At 41.8% G+C, this 16091-nt stretch overlaps 1 protein-coding gene across 3 annotated transcripts in view; it reads left to right on the top strand.

Moving 5' to 3' along the window:
- Positions 1-16091, top strand: part of IQGAP2 (IQ motif containing GTPase activating protein 2) — a gene marked incomplete at its 3' end in the record, with an annotated part of 126268 nt that overhangs the window by 56092 nt on the left and 54085 nt on the right. For all 3 annotated transcript variants that reach the window (XM_082012791.1, XM_082012790.1, XM_082012789.1), the window contains exons 3-5: positions 10369-10525; positions 11385-11462; positions 13158-13234. In XM_082012791.1, coding sequence (XP_081868917.1) covers positions 10369-10525; positions 11385-11462; positions 13158-13234 — 312 coding nt within the window. The remainder of the gene's footprint in view (positions 1-10368; positions 10526-11384; positions 11463-13157; positions 13235-16091) is intronic.

Genomic DNA, 16091 nt, shown 5'->3' with positions numbered 1-16091 from the left:
CTATTTTATGCAGCTTTTAGTCATATGTCCTCAGTAAAAATTCCACCTTGCACTGACAAAATTGTAACTGTTTTTTCACCGAGAGCTCATATCTACATATTGTATAGAAATTTTTGATATTGTCCTTAGTGTAAATTGGTGTTAACTGGCTGCCTCAGCTTTCTGTAGAAAATACTATGCAGTTTTGAAACTGGGATAAGGATATGGTCCTGGAGGATCCAAAGCTTTGTTCAAGAATTCTTAGTTTATGTTCTGATGACAAAGGTCAGGGTGCAGAGTACTTCTTTTGCTCTTTTTTTATCTAGAAAGGCTGCTTATCTTCACCAGTATAAAACAATACCAGGAATTTCTTGGGGTTTCATATCTTTGTGGATTATTAAATGCTGTTATACTGCTGCCTACATTTTTCTCATCTACTGCAGGCCTGATTTGTATACATATGCTTCTCAATTTCATAGATTATTGAGTAGGCAGGGGAGTACTGTCTTTCCAGCCACTAAAAGTGAAAATGATGGAGGAGAGTTGCTTGCATAACCATGGGAAGAAGAAAACAGAAAAAGGTGACTGTAACTGCTGTGCATGGAGTTTCTCACCTGAATGCTTTTGTTTTAACTTTGTTCTTCTGTCTTATGTTCCTTTTTGACATGGGGCAAAGTTTAAACTTTTTAAACTCCCTCTTGTTGCTCTTTTGTAGTGTTCACATAACACTAAATGCTTTTAACAACAGTTCAGCCTTTCACAAGCTGGCTCTTTCAGTCTTTTCACTTCTTTAACATCTTGTTCTCTCATCCATGTCTTTTAATTCTTACTTGGCTGCTGTCCTGCACCTTTCTTTAAAAGTCCCAGCTGCCTGTCTAGTAGCTGTACTTCTTGCGTCCTTTTTGTGGTTTCTGTACCTGCATACTTACTGCTAGTTGCTTTTGCAAAAGTAAACTTGTCAGTTATTAGTGAAATAGAAATACCTGAATCTGATCCAGTGGACTTGAACTGGTCAAGGAGTCAGAAAAGCACCCTGCATCCTGCCATGCTTGAGTCTGGTTTCTTGTCTGCCATAGGTCTCCTGTGTGGCCTTGACACACTCTTGAGTCCACCTCCTTTGGGGGTTTCTGCTGACCCAGCTGCATCAGTCGCCAAGTAAATAACACGGGTCTGCAGGTAGAGCTGTGTCTTTCTGTTGCTGGTCTTGAATTATAGACTTGGCTTTAACACCTGCACACCATACGAGCTTTTATGCTGAATCTGTGCTGGAGGTACTGCCCTAGGTCACTTTTTTCTACCCTAGAAAAGTGTGTCAATTATAGACATGGTGGTAATGTTCATGCCTGTCATCTTACCTGCAAGGAAAGGTAATAGCATACCCCTCCAGACAGCTGAGGACTAATATTTGCACAGAAGGCACTGTGCAGTGGTAACAGGCAAACACAAAATACCAGATCTTGATGTAAAAATGACTGTTGTTTTGATGCTGCTTTAGCTGTCCTTCCATGTGTGGCTAGCTTGACAGCTGCTGGAAACGGCACATCTGGTGATGCACTGGAGTTTGAGAGAGGGTGAACAAAAGATGCAAGTTCCCTGATGGACAGGTTTGGTTTAGTTTTACTAGCAGCTTCATCAAAGTCACCCTTGGATACATCACTTTGTAAAGACTACAAGTTCTGTTTTCTATGGATTTGGATAGTAATTACTGCTGTGGCAGGGTGTAGACTTTAAGTAAAGGCTGACTGTAACTGTGACTTAAGATTAGTAGGGCTATTGCATGATGGAAGTGTGAAGGTTATCTGAAGGACTCATTATTGGTTATTTTACTGTAACATTTTTGTGGCTTGCCAAGGGCATGTGTATTCTGCTACTCTTCTGCTCAAGTGGTTTGCTTGGAGGTCTATAAGATTATGCCAGGCCAGAACCCTTTAAACTGGTAAATCTGAAATACCATATGCTGCGTTTTTTGAGAGGGTGCCTTAAACTGTGTTACCATAATGTAGCTGTAGAAGACATAACAGAGCAAAGCAAATTGCAGTAGCATGTAGCAAGACAGTATAATATTCAAGTCTAAACTATGCAATCAAGAGCGTTTTTCCAAAGCAAACATTTTTGCATTTGGGGGAAGAACTTGTTTTGCACCATTTCCACACAAACAAACTCTGTACTGTATAAAAATGTTTTTATAGATTTTATTATTATTTATACATTTTATACATTTTAGTTTTGTCTGCTTGTGTTTATCAAATCAGTGTCTGTACAGACTGGTGAAATACTAAGTTTAGATAAATTCAATTGTCAAATTTGGCTTCCCTCCTTTTCAGATAAAAGCATTATTTCATTTTTAGGGTTGGAGGGAGACACTTTGTATTTGCCTGTGAGACTTGCTGCGGAACTCATGTCTGCACTACCTGAAATTTCATTAGTGGTTTCAGTCTGTCTGTCTGAAATTATGCTTTCCAGAGGCCATTGAGCCACCAGTGCGAGACTAACACAGGAAAGACTTGTGTGTCTGCTGTGGTCTCTGCTGCCTGTTGGAGAGGGGGCTGTTAAAACAGGTCTAGACTCTGCAGCCGGGCGATACATGTCAATCTGAATTGTGTTAACTCAGTTGCACAGAGTTTGCAAAGTTTTTAGGAGAGGACTGATCTGTTTCATCCTTTTTCCCCTTTTCGTCCAAATGAAAAACGAATTCCTCCTGTAAAGAAAGGGTATTTCAGCCCACGCCTTCCCCAGATACTTTTTCTCCTCTGTGACACTTGGAACACCGACAACATTTCCGCCTCACTTGCTGAGGTAACATGCTGGGTAGCGTTCTTTCTGCTGAGAAACACTAGGTGAGGTTTCGTAGGCAGAAATACTCACTGTGGCTGTTCAGCTGCTACCAGCGTGGTGGGCTCCCGTCCCAGTACCGCTTTCTCTCCTGCCTCTGCAGCATTTGTCCCCAGCCCCAGCAGCTCAGAGCCAGGCCAAGAGCCAGGGAATAAGATGAGGCATCCCTGTGACCATCAGCCTGGGGTTTGTTAGAGTGGGCCCCACTCAGCATGATATCTCACCGTGCAGTTGTTGAGTTTGTGGTTGACACTCAGTGCTAAACCTTAATGTCTCTGCGAAGAGAGAAGACAGCAAAACAAAAGCCTGTTCTGATTGCAAAGGTTGGGGGCCTGCTGCGAAAGGCAGGCATGTGTGTGGGTGTTTTTTTTTTCTATTTTCCCCCCACCTTAAAGTGCTGAGTAAACAGGACTTGGCTGCTACTGGGTGCCCAGCAGCCTGTGACAGGGCTATGCCAGGGCTCCAGAGCAGGTTTCCTGAGGAGCACCTTGCCTTGTGGACTCTAATCACTGATTAACCCACATAAGGGTCAGCTGGAATAAAACAAATTAAAACAACAAACAGTAACTGTGCTGCCATCTTGTGAACCAGAATTTTATAACACCTTTGAGGTTATTTTGTAAATACGGCAGCGTTGCCATGGCAGCAGAAATCTGGTGTGGAAAAATGTTGCTGAAATGATTTATTGCTTGTTTAGTGTGCTCTACATGGTGGGCAAGTCGTCACTGCTGCTTGCTTCGACTTACCTAAATTGAATATGAAGTGCATCAGAAGGGCTTTGATGAGGGAAATGGATGTTGCAGCAGACTTCACGCAGGTGTGCATAGCTCAACAAAATGCACTAGTGCACAGCAAGATCCATATTATTTTAGTACTTACGCACAAAGATTTCATACTTTTCAGTGTAGCTCTTACTGAAAGTCATTATCCTCCCTGGTAAAATCATAATCATAAAAATAACTTGAGATGCTGCTAAATCTAATACTAGCTGGAGTCCCAGAGATCTGCAACTTCAAATTTGAACTGACTTATGGAAGGGTAAAAAATTAAGAGCACTACAAGTTAATCCAAAAATCTATTGCTAAAGGATTTGACATTCATTTTACGTGCTGAAGTTCTGAGATCTTGTGTAGCCAAGTGAGTCATGGTGTCTTCAACAACTCTATCTTCACATTACTTTTGTAAGCAATGTAAAAGAATTGGAGAATTGCTGACTTGGAATGACCTGTATCATGCCTGCCTTCCCCACACTGCGCCAGTGACCCATGATCACGAAATGTTGTCGTCTTTCAGACAAAGTATGTTTTTAGGATGGATAAAACTCGAGATTCAGTAGAGATTGTTACTGGGGTGTCTGGCTCCAGGAGTAAGTTGGCAGCAGAGGGCTGTAGCTCTAACTTAAGCCAGGGCTCCCAATCATAAGGAAGATTTGGGGCTGAATGTACCAGTGTGGAAAAAAAAAAAAGTCTGAAGAAAGTAGTTTTCTCAGCTGTGTGTTCTGTCACTGCTCTCCACAGCCTCTAAGTGGAACCTCCAAGCTTATGAAGCTTTTTTTATACAACTCATACTCCTTGCCATGATGGTATTCAAATAGCCTATTTTCATGGAATGACTGGAAGCTTTGCATGTTTTTGCTCTGGAAATAGTGTGTGGCTCTTTGTGAAACAACCTTTTTTTAAGGTTTCTGGTTAGGAGTTATTTCATCTAATGAGAACAAATTCCAAAGTTAACACAGTCTTTTCTTAGAAACAAATCAATGCCACCACCACTACTCCTGCTCTGCCAAGCAATACATCAAGCTTGCTTCTGCTACTCTCACCCTCCTTTTTAAAGCAATGTTTATGGAACTGTTGGTGGGGAAAAAAAATATTTATTTTGCATCAAAAAACAAAAGCAAATGAGGATTTAAGTGCTGAGATTTCTTAACAAATCTTTAGATTCAGAAACTAAAGACATAATATGGAACTTTAAATGGTGCGTTCTCATGCTTCAGACTATTGTAGATTTCTAAGTATCTTCAAATAAAGGTTTTGACTTAAAAATAATCCTGCCACTTCACAGGCATTTAAAGTTAGAATCTAACATTTTGCTTTGGGACTGATTGTTGTTACTCTTATTTTCTAGCAAAAAGATTTTTTCACCCTTTGTTTGGAATGGGATGGCTGTATTTGTAATCTCTAGGTCAACAGTCTGTTTTGCTTCTTCACAGTATCCATGTGCTGAACCAGACTGAAAGGCTGTGGCTGTGAGCCAGGGTAGTAAGTGGCTGGTATCTTATCTTTACCTTGTCTTCACTATACCTTTTTCATAGGAACTTCCAGCGTTCTGAGTTTTGTCTCTGGAGTCCCATCTCTCCTTCTCCAGAGGTCTGTTTCCCAGGAGGCAAAAACCTGGTGCCCTTGGATCCACATCTTGCAGCATAAGTCCAAAAGGGCAGGGCAGAGCAAGTATAAATTTTGGTGCAGTATCCAGTGTGTGCCAAATGTGGTGGGCTTTGGGTAGGTTATACAATTTACTCTCTCTTCTCTGCTGAACGCTGGCTCCAGCATTTCCAGTCCCTTAGCCAGCAGTGTGTGCTTTGCTGACCACACAGACTGTCAATGACAACTTCATAACTGGTTAAGTTCACAGTGCAGCGCTGGTGCTTCCAGTTCCCTTGACCCTTGTCTTGAATGAGATTCAGGGTTTTTTTTCTTTTTAAAGTGCGAGCCTGAGCTCATTATACTGCTGCTGTTTCGTGTGGTCAAATGTGGAAACTGGAATCTCTTGGTGAGCAGCGTGATGTTTATTGCTTGTGGGTCTGGCACAGAAGTCATCATTGTTATCTTGCCAGAAATTCACTGCTGAACCTCTCTGCCTCAAATTGCCAAGAGTCAAAACAGAACTGAGCACAGCAAAAGCAAACTGTACCTCAATATGCACTCCTGGCAGGCTTTCCAGTACTATGTATTGGAATTAAAGTTTTGGAGATTTATTTCCATTGATCAGGTCTGGGTTTGGGTTTTTGTCTTAAGGCAAATAAAAAAAGCAGTTTCTGTGCTGGCAAGTACTGCGGTATTATGAAAATAAAAGCAGGCTGTGTTTATGCATACTGCTATATGATCCCAAGTACTTCAGGAAAACATCTGTTTACACATGTTTGAACCCAACTGATAAACTAAAACTGTCATGGCTAGTTCTGCAGGGTTGTTCTAAAGATAGCTAATTTTTGATGGTGCTACCCAGGACTTTTCAGGGACATTGCATGTTTTGGTCTGCTTCCTGAGATTGCCTTTTGTTGCTCTGCCAAGGAGTAAGGTTTACATTTAGCTGTAATGAGTGACCAAGTCAACTATCACGTTCTCCACTGTGGCAGTTTTTCATGGCATACATCTGCCAGTAAGTTAAGTTTGTTAAAAACACAGTACTAGTTATGGGACTCCATTGTAGAAAAAGAAATGGCAGAAATGCATTTGCACATTAGATAGCTATAATAGTCTTATTCTACAAGCTTCACACTGAAGAAAAACACACTCTAACATTGAGTTATAGGTCCTTCCTCTTGTATAGGCACAGTATTAACTAGTTTTTGTAGGAACAGTTTCTGCAACAGACTTAAATCTGATGCTGATGCTGCACTACTGTGTGCTCAAGAAAACAGTGCGTGAGCCAAAGGCAATGGTACTTTTTTAGTCCTGAAGAAAAATAAATTGCTCCAAAGGTACCTATAAATCCTTATTGTCATGTGAATATTCTTTGTTTCACTTAAAGAAACAGAAGTAGAAGATTTCTGGTTTTTTCAGCCCAGTCTACTGCTGTTGGCACAATGTCATGTAATAACTTTCATAAATTCACTGAACTGTGTCTTAAAAAGCAGAACCTCACAACTTTAAAGTAATGCTTCTTTCTGTTTAAAACCACAATTCCCTGTTAACCGAATCAGTGTAAATGGAACAAAACTACTGTAATTGCAAGCATTGGGGAGAAAAGTGCTACAGATATCTCAGTAAGTATTACGAGAGAGAGTAACAGCTGGGCAGCTGTTTGCATAACTAAAACTTACAAGGTTGATTGTATTTGCAGGATTTCATGCAAATCCTGAGGCTTTTCCTTCCTCTGATTAAACATGAGCAAAATGGAGTAAATCCTTTCACAGTTGATCTGCCGCAGCTAAGCTCTGCAACTTCCAAACATTGGTAAAACCTGTCTTATATGTAATGCAGCTGTAATTGGGGAGGAGTAATCTTATATGTAATTGGGGAGGAGTGGCTGGAGAGCAGCCTGGCAGAAAGGGACCTGGGGGTGCTGGTTGACAGCTGGCTGAATATGAGCTGGCAGTGTGCCCAGGTGGCCAAGAAGGCCAACAGCATCCTGGCCTGTATCAGGAATAGTGTGGCCAGCAGGAGTAGGGAAGTGATTGTGCCCCTGTACTCGGCACTGGTGAGGCCGCACCTTGAATCCTGTGTTCAGTTTTGGGCCCCTCACTACAAGAAGGATGTTGAGGTGCTGGAGCGTGTCCAGAGAAGGGCAACGAAGATGGCGAGGGGTCTGGAGCACAAGTCTTATGAGGAGCGGCTGAGGGAACTGGGGTTGTTTAGTCTGGAGAAGAGGAGGCTGAGAGGAGACCTTATCGCTCTCTACAACTACCTGAAAGGGGGTTGTGGCGACAAGGGTGTTGGTCTCTTCTCCCAAGTAACTAGTGATAGGACAAGAGGAAATGGCCTCAAGTTGCGCCAGGGGAGGTTTAGATTGGATATTAGGAAAAATTTCTTCACTGAGAGGGTGGTCAGGCATTGGAACAGGCTGCCCAGGGAGGTGGTGGAGTCGCCATCTCTGGAAGTGTTCAAAAAACGTGTGGATGTGGCGCTTCAGGACATGATTTAGGGGACATGGTGGTTCTAGATTAATGGTTGGACTTGATGATCTTAAAGGTCCTTTCCAACCTAGTGATTCTGTAGCTGTGTTCTCAGTCTTGGAGACTGATTCCCAAAAACTGTAAATTATGGTTGCCCTATTACAGACCTGTGAGTTTTTCTAGAATGGATGTCACTTGCAGATTTTTAGCTATAAATGGAAAGAAACCCCTTGAATCTTTCAGGTCCACTCCATTTACTTCTCTCTTTTTTTTTTCTTTTTTCACTGAATTACTGTTATTCTCCTTCTAAGAAGAGACTTGTTTGCTCTATGTTTATCTAGACTTGTTCCATTGACAATTGTATTCTTCATTACCCACCTTTTTTCCCTGTTTTCTTTGTTTCCTCATACTCTTTCCTGTTTGTTCCTCATTGTATTGCATTTACCCACTAGACAGGGTAGCCTCCCAGTCCAAAATAGGATGGTTGCAGATCAATCTCTTCACCACACTAGAAACAAATCCAAACAGTTTGGTTGTTGAGTAACAGGAGGTTTGAAAAGCTGAGAGTAGCTTTCACCTTGGACCAGCATCTCATTTAGAGCTTAGGGCATGACTCAATTTTATATGGACCCCTTTATAAAATCAGACCCAACCCACCCAAATGCATCCTTTCCTCTGCCTCCCAAAACCAGCAGCAGGTTATGAATAGCAAGCTCTTTGTGTCACAAGAACAGGAATTTAGAGGGTTATAGATTATAACCTAGACCTGCTCTGAAGTCTGCCCTTCTGTCATACACAATGAGATATGAAATACATGCTCAGGTTGCTATTAGCCCTTCTTTCTTAGCACTAAGTGATGCCTTGCTAATGGACATTCAACTATAAGGCTGATGGTGAATGATGGCTGATGCTGTGGCTCAGCAAGCCCCTCCTGCTATCTGTACAACTCTTTCTAGAAGACACATTTTTAGGAATTAAATTCTGTAGGAAGAACTGACTGCCTCAGGTGAAGCCCAGATTTGCTAGGAGTACCCATTCTTTGATTCTTCTTCCTAGCCCTCTGTTTTGGAGAAGAAAAAAATGTTGTGACATTTTGCCTTAGTGTGTATATCTGTTTAGTCTGTAAGATGTCATCAGTAAGGATGACTTTTGAGACCCTTGGCATGGACCCATAACATGTGAACACGCAACACAGGATGGAGCAGGCAAGCTAAGGGACGTGATTCTCCTTACTGAAGCAGCTTTTATACTGCAAACTACAGTTCTAATGACACTCACTCCATGCAGCTTTGTGTGATATTGTCCCAGATTTATGGCTGGTGATTTCCTGAAGAGCTATTTGGGTAGTCTGTGCTTCAGTGAAACAACTTTCATATGTCCTGTAACAAATCCAAAAGTGTAATGGAGTAGGTCATTTGTCTTGAGTTTTAACGTGAAACAAAATGATGTAGTGAGCTTTTTTTCCTTCTCTGTGGTGGGGGAAAAACTGTCTTATATTCAACTTGGATCCCAGCTTTCTGGTTTCTGAAGTCACCCCTGTGGAGATGATGTTAGACTTGTAATGCTGTCTCACACAGCATACAGCAACACTGCCTTAGTGACAGTAAGTAAAGTGAACTAATGTCTTCAGCTTTGTTCTAGTCCATTTTAATGTACTAACAACAGCAGAGATTGCCTAAGCCAAAAAAAAAAAATATTGGGAAAGAACTAATCAGATTTATAGCTCTTGTAATGTGATTTAGCTGCTAGAAATAAGAATAATATTACAGGACCAGAACACTTAGACCACCAACATAAGGGAATCCTGGTCCAGTGATTAGGATGCTAGCCTTTTTCAGGGGTGTTTTGGTAGCAGTTTTTCTTGGCTACTCAAACGTACTGGATAATACAATTTTATGTCTGTTACTGGCCTTCCCAACTGGTTATGCACTTAATAATTACTATTTTCTCTCTAGTGACCATATCTATCACATCTAAGTCTCAAAAACATAACTAGTTTACCACCTTTAAAGGATTTAGTCACTGACAAGAAGCCATCCCACTTGATAGGCATCAGGAATGCTTTAGACAACTCACTGCCCAGCAGACCTCAAATGCATAACGTACCTTGGGCTGTTTCAACAAAAACTTCACTCCTTCCACCAGCACCGGCACCATGTGTTTGATGGGTGAACACTGAGAGCTGCCGCGTGATGTGGGAGGAAGATGAGCGGCAGGAATGCTTTGTACTGAGATGAGTGTTGCTGCAAGCTCGGGTTGCAGAGCAGCTCACTGGCCTCACCCAGCACATTGCTGGCCTTGATGCTCTTGGGGATCAGCCCCGGCATAACTATCAGAGTTTCTTAAATGCAAACATCAATAATACACAGCACTCCATGTTTTCTTCTGGTTTCAGCTTAAATTACTGTCTATTTAAAACCCTGACGCTGTTCAGGAGACCTGAACGTTTTCACACAGCAGTGTGAAAACACGAAATAAATTAGACCCCTTCAAAGCATGTTGTTTGGTTATTGATGGGTCACAACCATGCAGTGCAGATATGATTCTCTAATCATTTTGATCTGCCATGTAAATGAACATGGGAATTTTCTCCTTAGCCCACGCCGTTTTCTCTTAGTGACCGTGATTATGTTGTGGTAGTGACATTAAAAGTAGGATGGTTGTGGGTGAAAGATTTCACTTCCATTAAAATCACAAATGTTTCTCAAATGATGTCTCTGCAGGTGGATGGAGGTCTGCTTGGAAGAAGAGCTGCCCCCAACTACAGAGCTGGAGGAAGGCTTAAGAAACGGTGTTTACCTTGCCAAGCTTGCAAAATTCTTTGCCCCTAATGTGGTGTCAGACAAAAAGATCTACGATGTGGAGCAGGCACGCTATAAGGTAATAACTTTTTCAGTTCTCTCGCCCAACAAGACAAAAAAAATAGTGTCTGTCTTCTGACTCTGAAAGATACCCAAGCGTGGTCGGTTAACTTTCTGCATCTCCTTCATAAGGCTGTCAGGACTAGATGGAAGACACACAGCACTAAGAAGCCAGCATGCTAAGTTAGAAATATTTTACCCTTAGAAAAACTATGTTAATGTCACTCAATGTTTTTAAAGCCGAACAAATTACACTTCTGGCTCCAGGGAGAACATGAGCTTTACCACTTACACAATGATTTCTCATTAGGAATAGGAACCAAAAGCACATCAGTAATTAAACTTCATAGCTATTCTGAATTTTTCTCATTTTGTATGGGAGGATATTCACTTCATTAGGTTTGTGTGTTTATTTTACCAAATTTAACACTGAGAAACAAAAAACGAAGCTACAAGTAATTAAGCTTAGCTTGCTAGCTGTGCCAGCTGTTCATTAACTCCAAGATCCTCAATAAGATAGAAATATATATATGCATATGCAGTAGTCCCACTATGGAATGCCCTACCTCAACAGGTAAAGGGGACAGAAAAAAAATTGAAATGGACATTTTTAAGGTGTAAGCACTGGCTGTTGTTTGAGACTTGAGAAATTAAGCTGTTCTAGGTCCCATATGGTTAAGAATCCTGATTACATTTAAATGCTTCTCTTGAAAATGTCCAAAACTTGAGTTCAGGCTTCTTTTTACCCTGTTTCCTTCAAAGGAAAACTCCCTGAACTCAACTTCAGGATATAAAATTGGGAACCAACAGAAGGATCAATAACTAGAGAATTTGCTTTATGTGTTTTTTATCATCTTTTCCTTCTATGTTTCCAATAGAGATCTGGCCTTCATTTTCGGCACACTGACAACACTGTGCAGTGGTTAAGAGCAATGGAGTCCATTGGTCTGCCTAAGGTAAGCCTTTAAATTTTAGTGAAGAAACTGACTCAAGGCACTGTCTCACTGGGATCCCCTTCCATCTGCTTGAGCATAAATGGTTGCTTACTGTAAGTCTATGGGCAAGGGGTAATTTAGGAAACAAAACTGAAGAGAGGGTAATGCTGAAAGCAGTGGCGGTTATGTGCTGCCGCTGTGTACAAGTGCTGTGGGTTGAAATGTTCAGGGTGCTTCTTCTGTGGGAAGACAGATGGGGATGCTAGCAGTGCTTTACCTATATTTTATTGCTAGTACAGTCTCTGGGGGCCTAAAAGGAATACGGTTTAAAACAGAAAAAGTAAATATTTGCTTCCTTTAGGTTACTACCTCTCATCGTGTCTCTTGCTGCCTCTTCCTCTTAATGTACATCCCAGTTTCTCTGCCTCTACCCTGTTTCTAGACTGTCCTTGTACACTCCAGTACATCTGCGTGGCTATGCTGCTGCTCCTCTTCTGCCAGCTTCTTTCTTGGGCCACCTCTCATATTTATCTTCCTCCTTGCTGGTCTTCACTTGTCATCTCCCCCCTCTGCTGCTGTTTCTGGGCACCAGTGAGTCTTCTTCAGATTAAAATCCTTTAAGTAAGGGCTGCGTGGAAACACCTACTCTGCTTGTTTGGACATTCTGGCACCCACACAATCCCGGGGAGAGCAGCAGCTGCCCTGGGGTGCCTGGGTGGGGGCAGGCCCAGTGCTACCCCATGGGCTGTGGGATCGGGCACAGCAGGGATGTTCAGACAGCTGCCTGCAGGGCTGCAAGGGCTAGTGGCTGGTCACTGCGGGCAAACTTGCTGCGGGTGCCCACAAACAGAAGGGGGTACCTGTGACTGCTGTCAGAAATGCAGTAGAGGTGAAGGGGTCCTGCCTCCCCAGGTCAGGCTTTTTTTTTGGTCTCACTTGAGTCCTCTGTTCTGCTGGCTGTTTGCCACCCTTCCACCCTTCCTCTGAAAAGTTCTGCTTCTGTTGTGAGGGATGTCGTGAGCAAATGATAAAGAGGGCACTGTGCTCGACCTAGTCTTGTCCTATTAACTGTGGGACGGCACAGCTCCGAGTGCCCGGCCTCGGCTGGAAGCATGCTGCCAAGTCTCATGGTTAGCTAAGTCTTTTATTTTATTTTTGTGGAGAAACAGTGTTTAGTGACTGGGACGAAGGCCAGGAACAAATTAGTGGTAGAACCAGAATTGGAACTTATGATGTGACTTTTTGGTGGAATTGCTTAATATTCTTCTCTCTGAATATCTTTCTCTGTAAATGATGTATTCACACAGTTAGGGGTGCTGGCAATTCGAATTTTGCATTTTTAAATCATACTTGATAAATTTGGTTTGCAACGAGGTTTTGCAAATTGTAACTGCCTCCCAGGTTTTGGGTATCTGTAGGAGGACAAGCCCTACTGGCTGTGCTCGTGCAGAAGGACCTTTGCTAAAAATCTCGCTGAAATGCTGTCTGCTTATCTTCCTTTTTCCCCCTTTTATTAAGTAGCTTTTATGCTTTATTAAACTCTTCCTTATGAAAACTACTCATAAAGTTGAAATAACGTCACAAGAGACTTGATTCATAACTGTACAGAAGTAGCAGCTAAACTTCTGTAAGTTTAAGGTATGATTCTGCAGAGAGCTCGTTAGCTGCTTTTCTGCTCAGTAATATTCTCCTTTAACTGTGTTCTTTGTTTTATAGATCTTTTATCCAGAGACTACAGATGTCTATGATAGGAAAAACATTCCTAGGATGATATATTGCATTCACGCTCTAAGGTAACTGGTGATGGGAGTAAAAGTTAAACTAACTGCCAGATCTAGGAGTATAAGTCTTGAAATGGCTTTAGGGTAGCCAGTATATCAAAATCTGTCAGAATTTACAGGTTTATTAATTTAAAGTTGGAGACAAAAGTCCAGCTTTGTCAGGACTACTGGCCAAGTTATTTTCAAAACAGAAATGGAGGACTATTGAATTTAGCACAGACATCCCTTTCAGTGAGTGCGCTCCCTCACAAAAGTGCACGTAACATTCCAAAACACATACTGCAACAGAAACCAAGTAAATGAACAAAACCTTAGTGAAACTTTAGTATAACCGTGGGGCAGACGTGCTGATCAGAGTGAAAATGATGAGGAACTGGCATTTTTCTGTCCCAAAAGAGGAGCAAATAATTACTGTATTGAGGTCAGTCATGTAAAAATTCTCCTTTTCCAACCTTTTATAGTTCTGAGCAACTTGATTTTGAATGTAAAGTCAGGAAAGCCTTGATCACACCACTGAAGGTAGAGCTTAAATTTTTTTGTCCTGCCTTAATTAAGGATTGTCTTGATGTTTAGCACTAAAAGTAAGGAACATCTGCCTCGTGCCGTCCCTGGTGGGAGGGGGGACAGTGGTGTTGGCAGACAGCTACTCCCTAGTGTGGCTCTCCCAGCTCGTTTCCTGCACATGGAGGCCTTTTCCTTTCATTACTTTCTTGCATACTAGGCTTGGAATGAACATAATTAACTTTTGCCCCAAACTCTCCTTTATGCTCCTAATGGTCTTCTAGGGCACATCAGCTGCTCCAGGGCTATAGGTCAGAAACCATTCAATACATGCTGTAATTGAAATTTTTTTAAGGTCTAATCCTTGAAATGATGTGCCCACTCTTGCATTCTGCTATGTACACTCACTGCCAATAAATAGGGCATACTTGAAAGTTCATATTTCTTTCAAATGCTAGGTGTTTGGACAGCCACATTTGGGGTTTTTTGGGTCATCTTTGATAAGTGTTGCCACTTAAAATCATTGTGCCTGCTATGATATTAACTGGACGGTATCACCAGGACTGTTTGCTGGTAGCTTTCATGTAAAACTTGGTAGTGTGGTCTGTTCTGTCAGCAAGTGTCTTGTGTAAATTTGAAGTGATTTCCTGAAGTGGACACATTGAGGCTCTGACGTTGATCATCCCAGACTGACATGGTGGGCTGCATGCCCCTCTGGCCATGTTATGGGCTGGCTCAGATGTTTTGCAGGAGGTGAAGAACACAATGAGGTTTTCTGATATTTGTTTCCTCATGAATAGAGGACTTCATCAACTGTCGATTTGAATGCTACATGAACAATAAACCCAGCTGTTAGATACAGTCTTAAGACCTGCCTAATCGTTGCAGTGGCAATAACTCTTGAACAGAAGAGTTGGGTTGGGTTGACCTTTGGTAGAAGTTTTCCTTTCTCCATCTTGACGTGCCTCAAGATTTATGCCAGTATCAGAGTTGGTCTGTGTTGTCTTAGCTTTCACTTTGAAGTTTTTCTTGTTTAAATTACTTTTCCTTGCTGCATATAAACACAAAGCTATACCTTTGTACTTACAAGCTATTATTATAGAAATGGACTTCATATCAAATGTATCATGCTGCACGGAAGGGGAATAAGCCTGCAATGCTTTCACTTATGATGCTTTCCCATGATACTGTAGGACCCTGAGCCTGCATCCCATGAAGGACATAAGAAACAATTGTTGACCTTAACTTATTTCCATGCTTTTTCCTAAGATCCATGTTGTTAAGTCCTTCACTGGAGCCTTTCAAATCAAACTCCAGTGTCAGCATTGAATGGCACAGAGCCTACACTGAAAAAAGTCCAGGAAACAACAGAATTAAGGACAGGGCACTTGCTTGGACAGCAGCACTCCCAGTTGGGTTGGCAGCAGAGGAACACTGAGCTGCAGGAGTCCAGTTCTGTTCCCCTTCTTCTGTTGTAACTACTGACCTGCTGGTGTCTGTCCCCCAGGCTACATGCCATGCACCCCCTGGTACTCTCTGGGTTTGTCAGGGCATCTTCTCTAGGGAATTAATGCAGGGTTCACTGACCCTGGAAAAGTCTGTGTCCCTGTTCTCAGGATCCAGCACCTCAGCATCTAGAAACAGAACTGCAAGCAGGATTTTCACCTTTGCAGCTAGCTGTAGCATATGCACATCACCACTGTATGAAGAATCACTTTTGGGTTTAAATGCTAAATTTTAACGCATCTTGGAGCACATGCTCAAATTTTAAATCCTTATATCTTGGGCAAGTTGAGCACTCTCAGAGAAATGAGGGGTTGACCTATTTCCCACTCTTTCTTAGTTGTTAAGTCATTACTCTGAAGCAACATGATTCCTGAACTTTCCAGCAAAACTATGTAAATTTAACACAGATAGGATATTTTGTTATACCCATTCTTGGAAATCCTGAAGCCATCTTTAGCTGAGATTTTTCCTACACGGATTAGTTTATGTACAGTCAGTGTGCATAATTTAAGTGCTTAAAGTTGCTAAGTTTATTTTAATTCCCCCTTTAAGAAGCATGAAATAACCTTAACTGCAGGTAATAGGAGCAAAAAGCTCCATCTATCCAAAGGGTCTATTTAACATCTGAAATGTTAACATTTCACAGGGAAAGCCTTTGATTATTTGCAGTTTTGCTGATCTTTGAGCTGCTAGAGGGCCTGAAGATAGACAATGACTCTAAACTCAATGGTTTAAATGTATTTTTAGGATATGTCCTGGTCCTTCTGAAATGAAGACTATTGCACTTACAGTATGTGGAACAACTTGCTGTCAAATGCAGCACTGCTCTGGCCAGGAAGGAATGACTTAACAAACACTTTCT

The sequence above is a fragment of the Phaethon aethereus genome (genome assembly GCF_964289735.1).
Source record: "Phaethon aethereus genome assembly, chromosome: Z".
Taxonomy (NCBI): Eukaryota; Metazoa; Chordata; class Aves; order Phaethontiformes; family Phaethontidae; genus Phaethon; species Phaethon aethereus.
The sequence above is the reverse complement of the archived record's forward strand: the minus strand, read 5'-3'. Positions and strand labels throughout refer to the sequence as shown.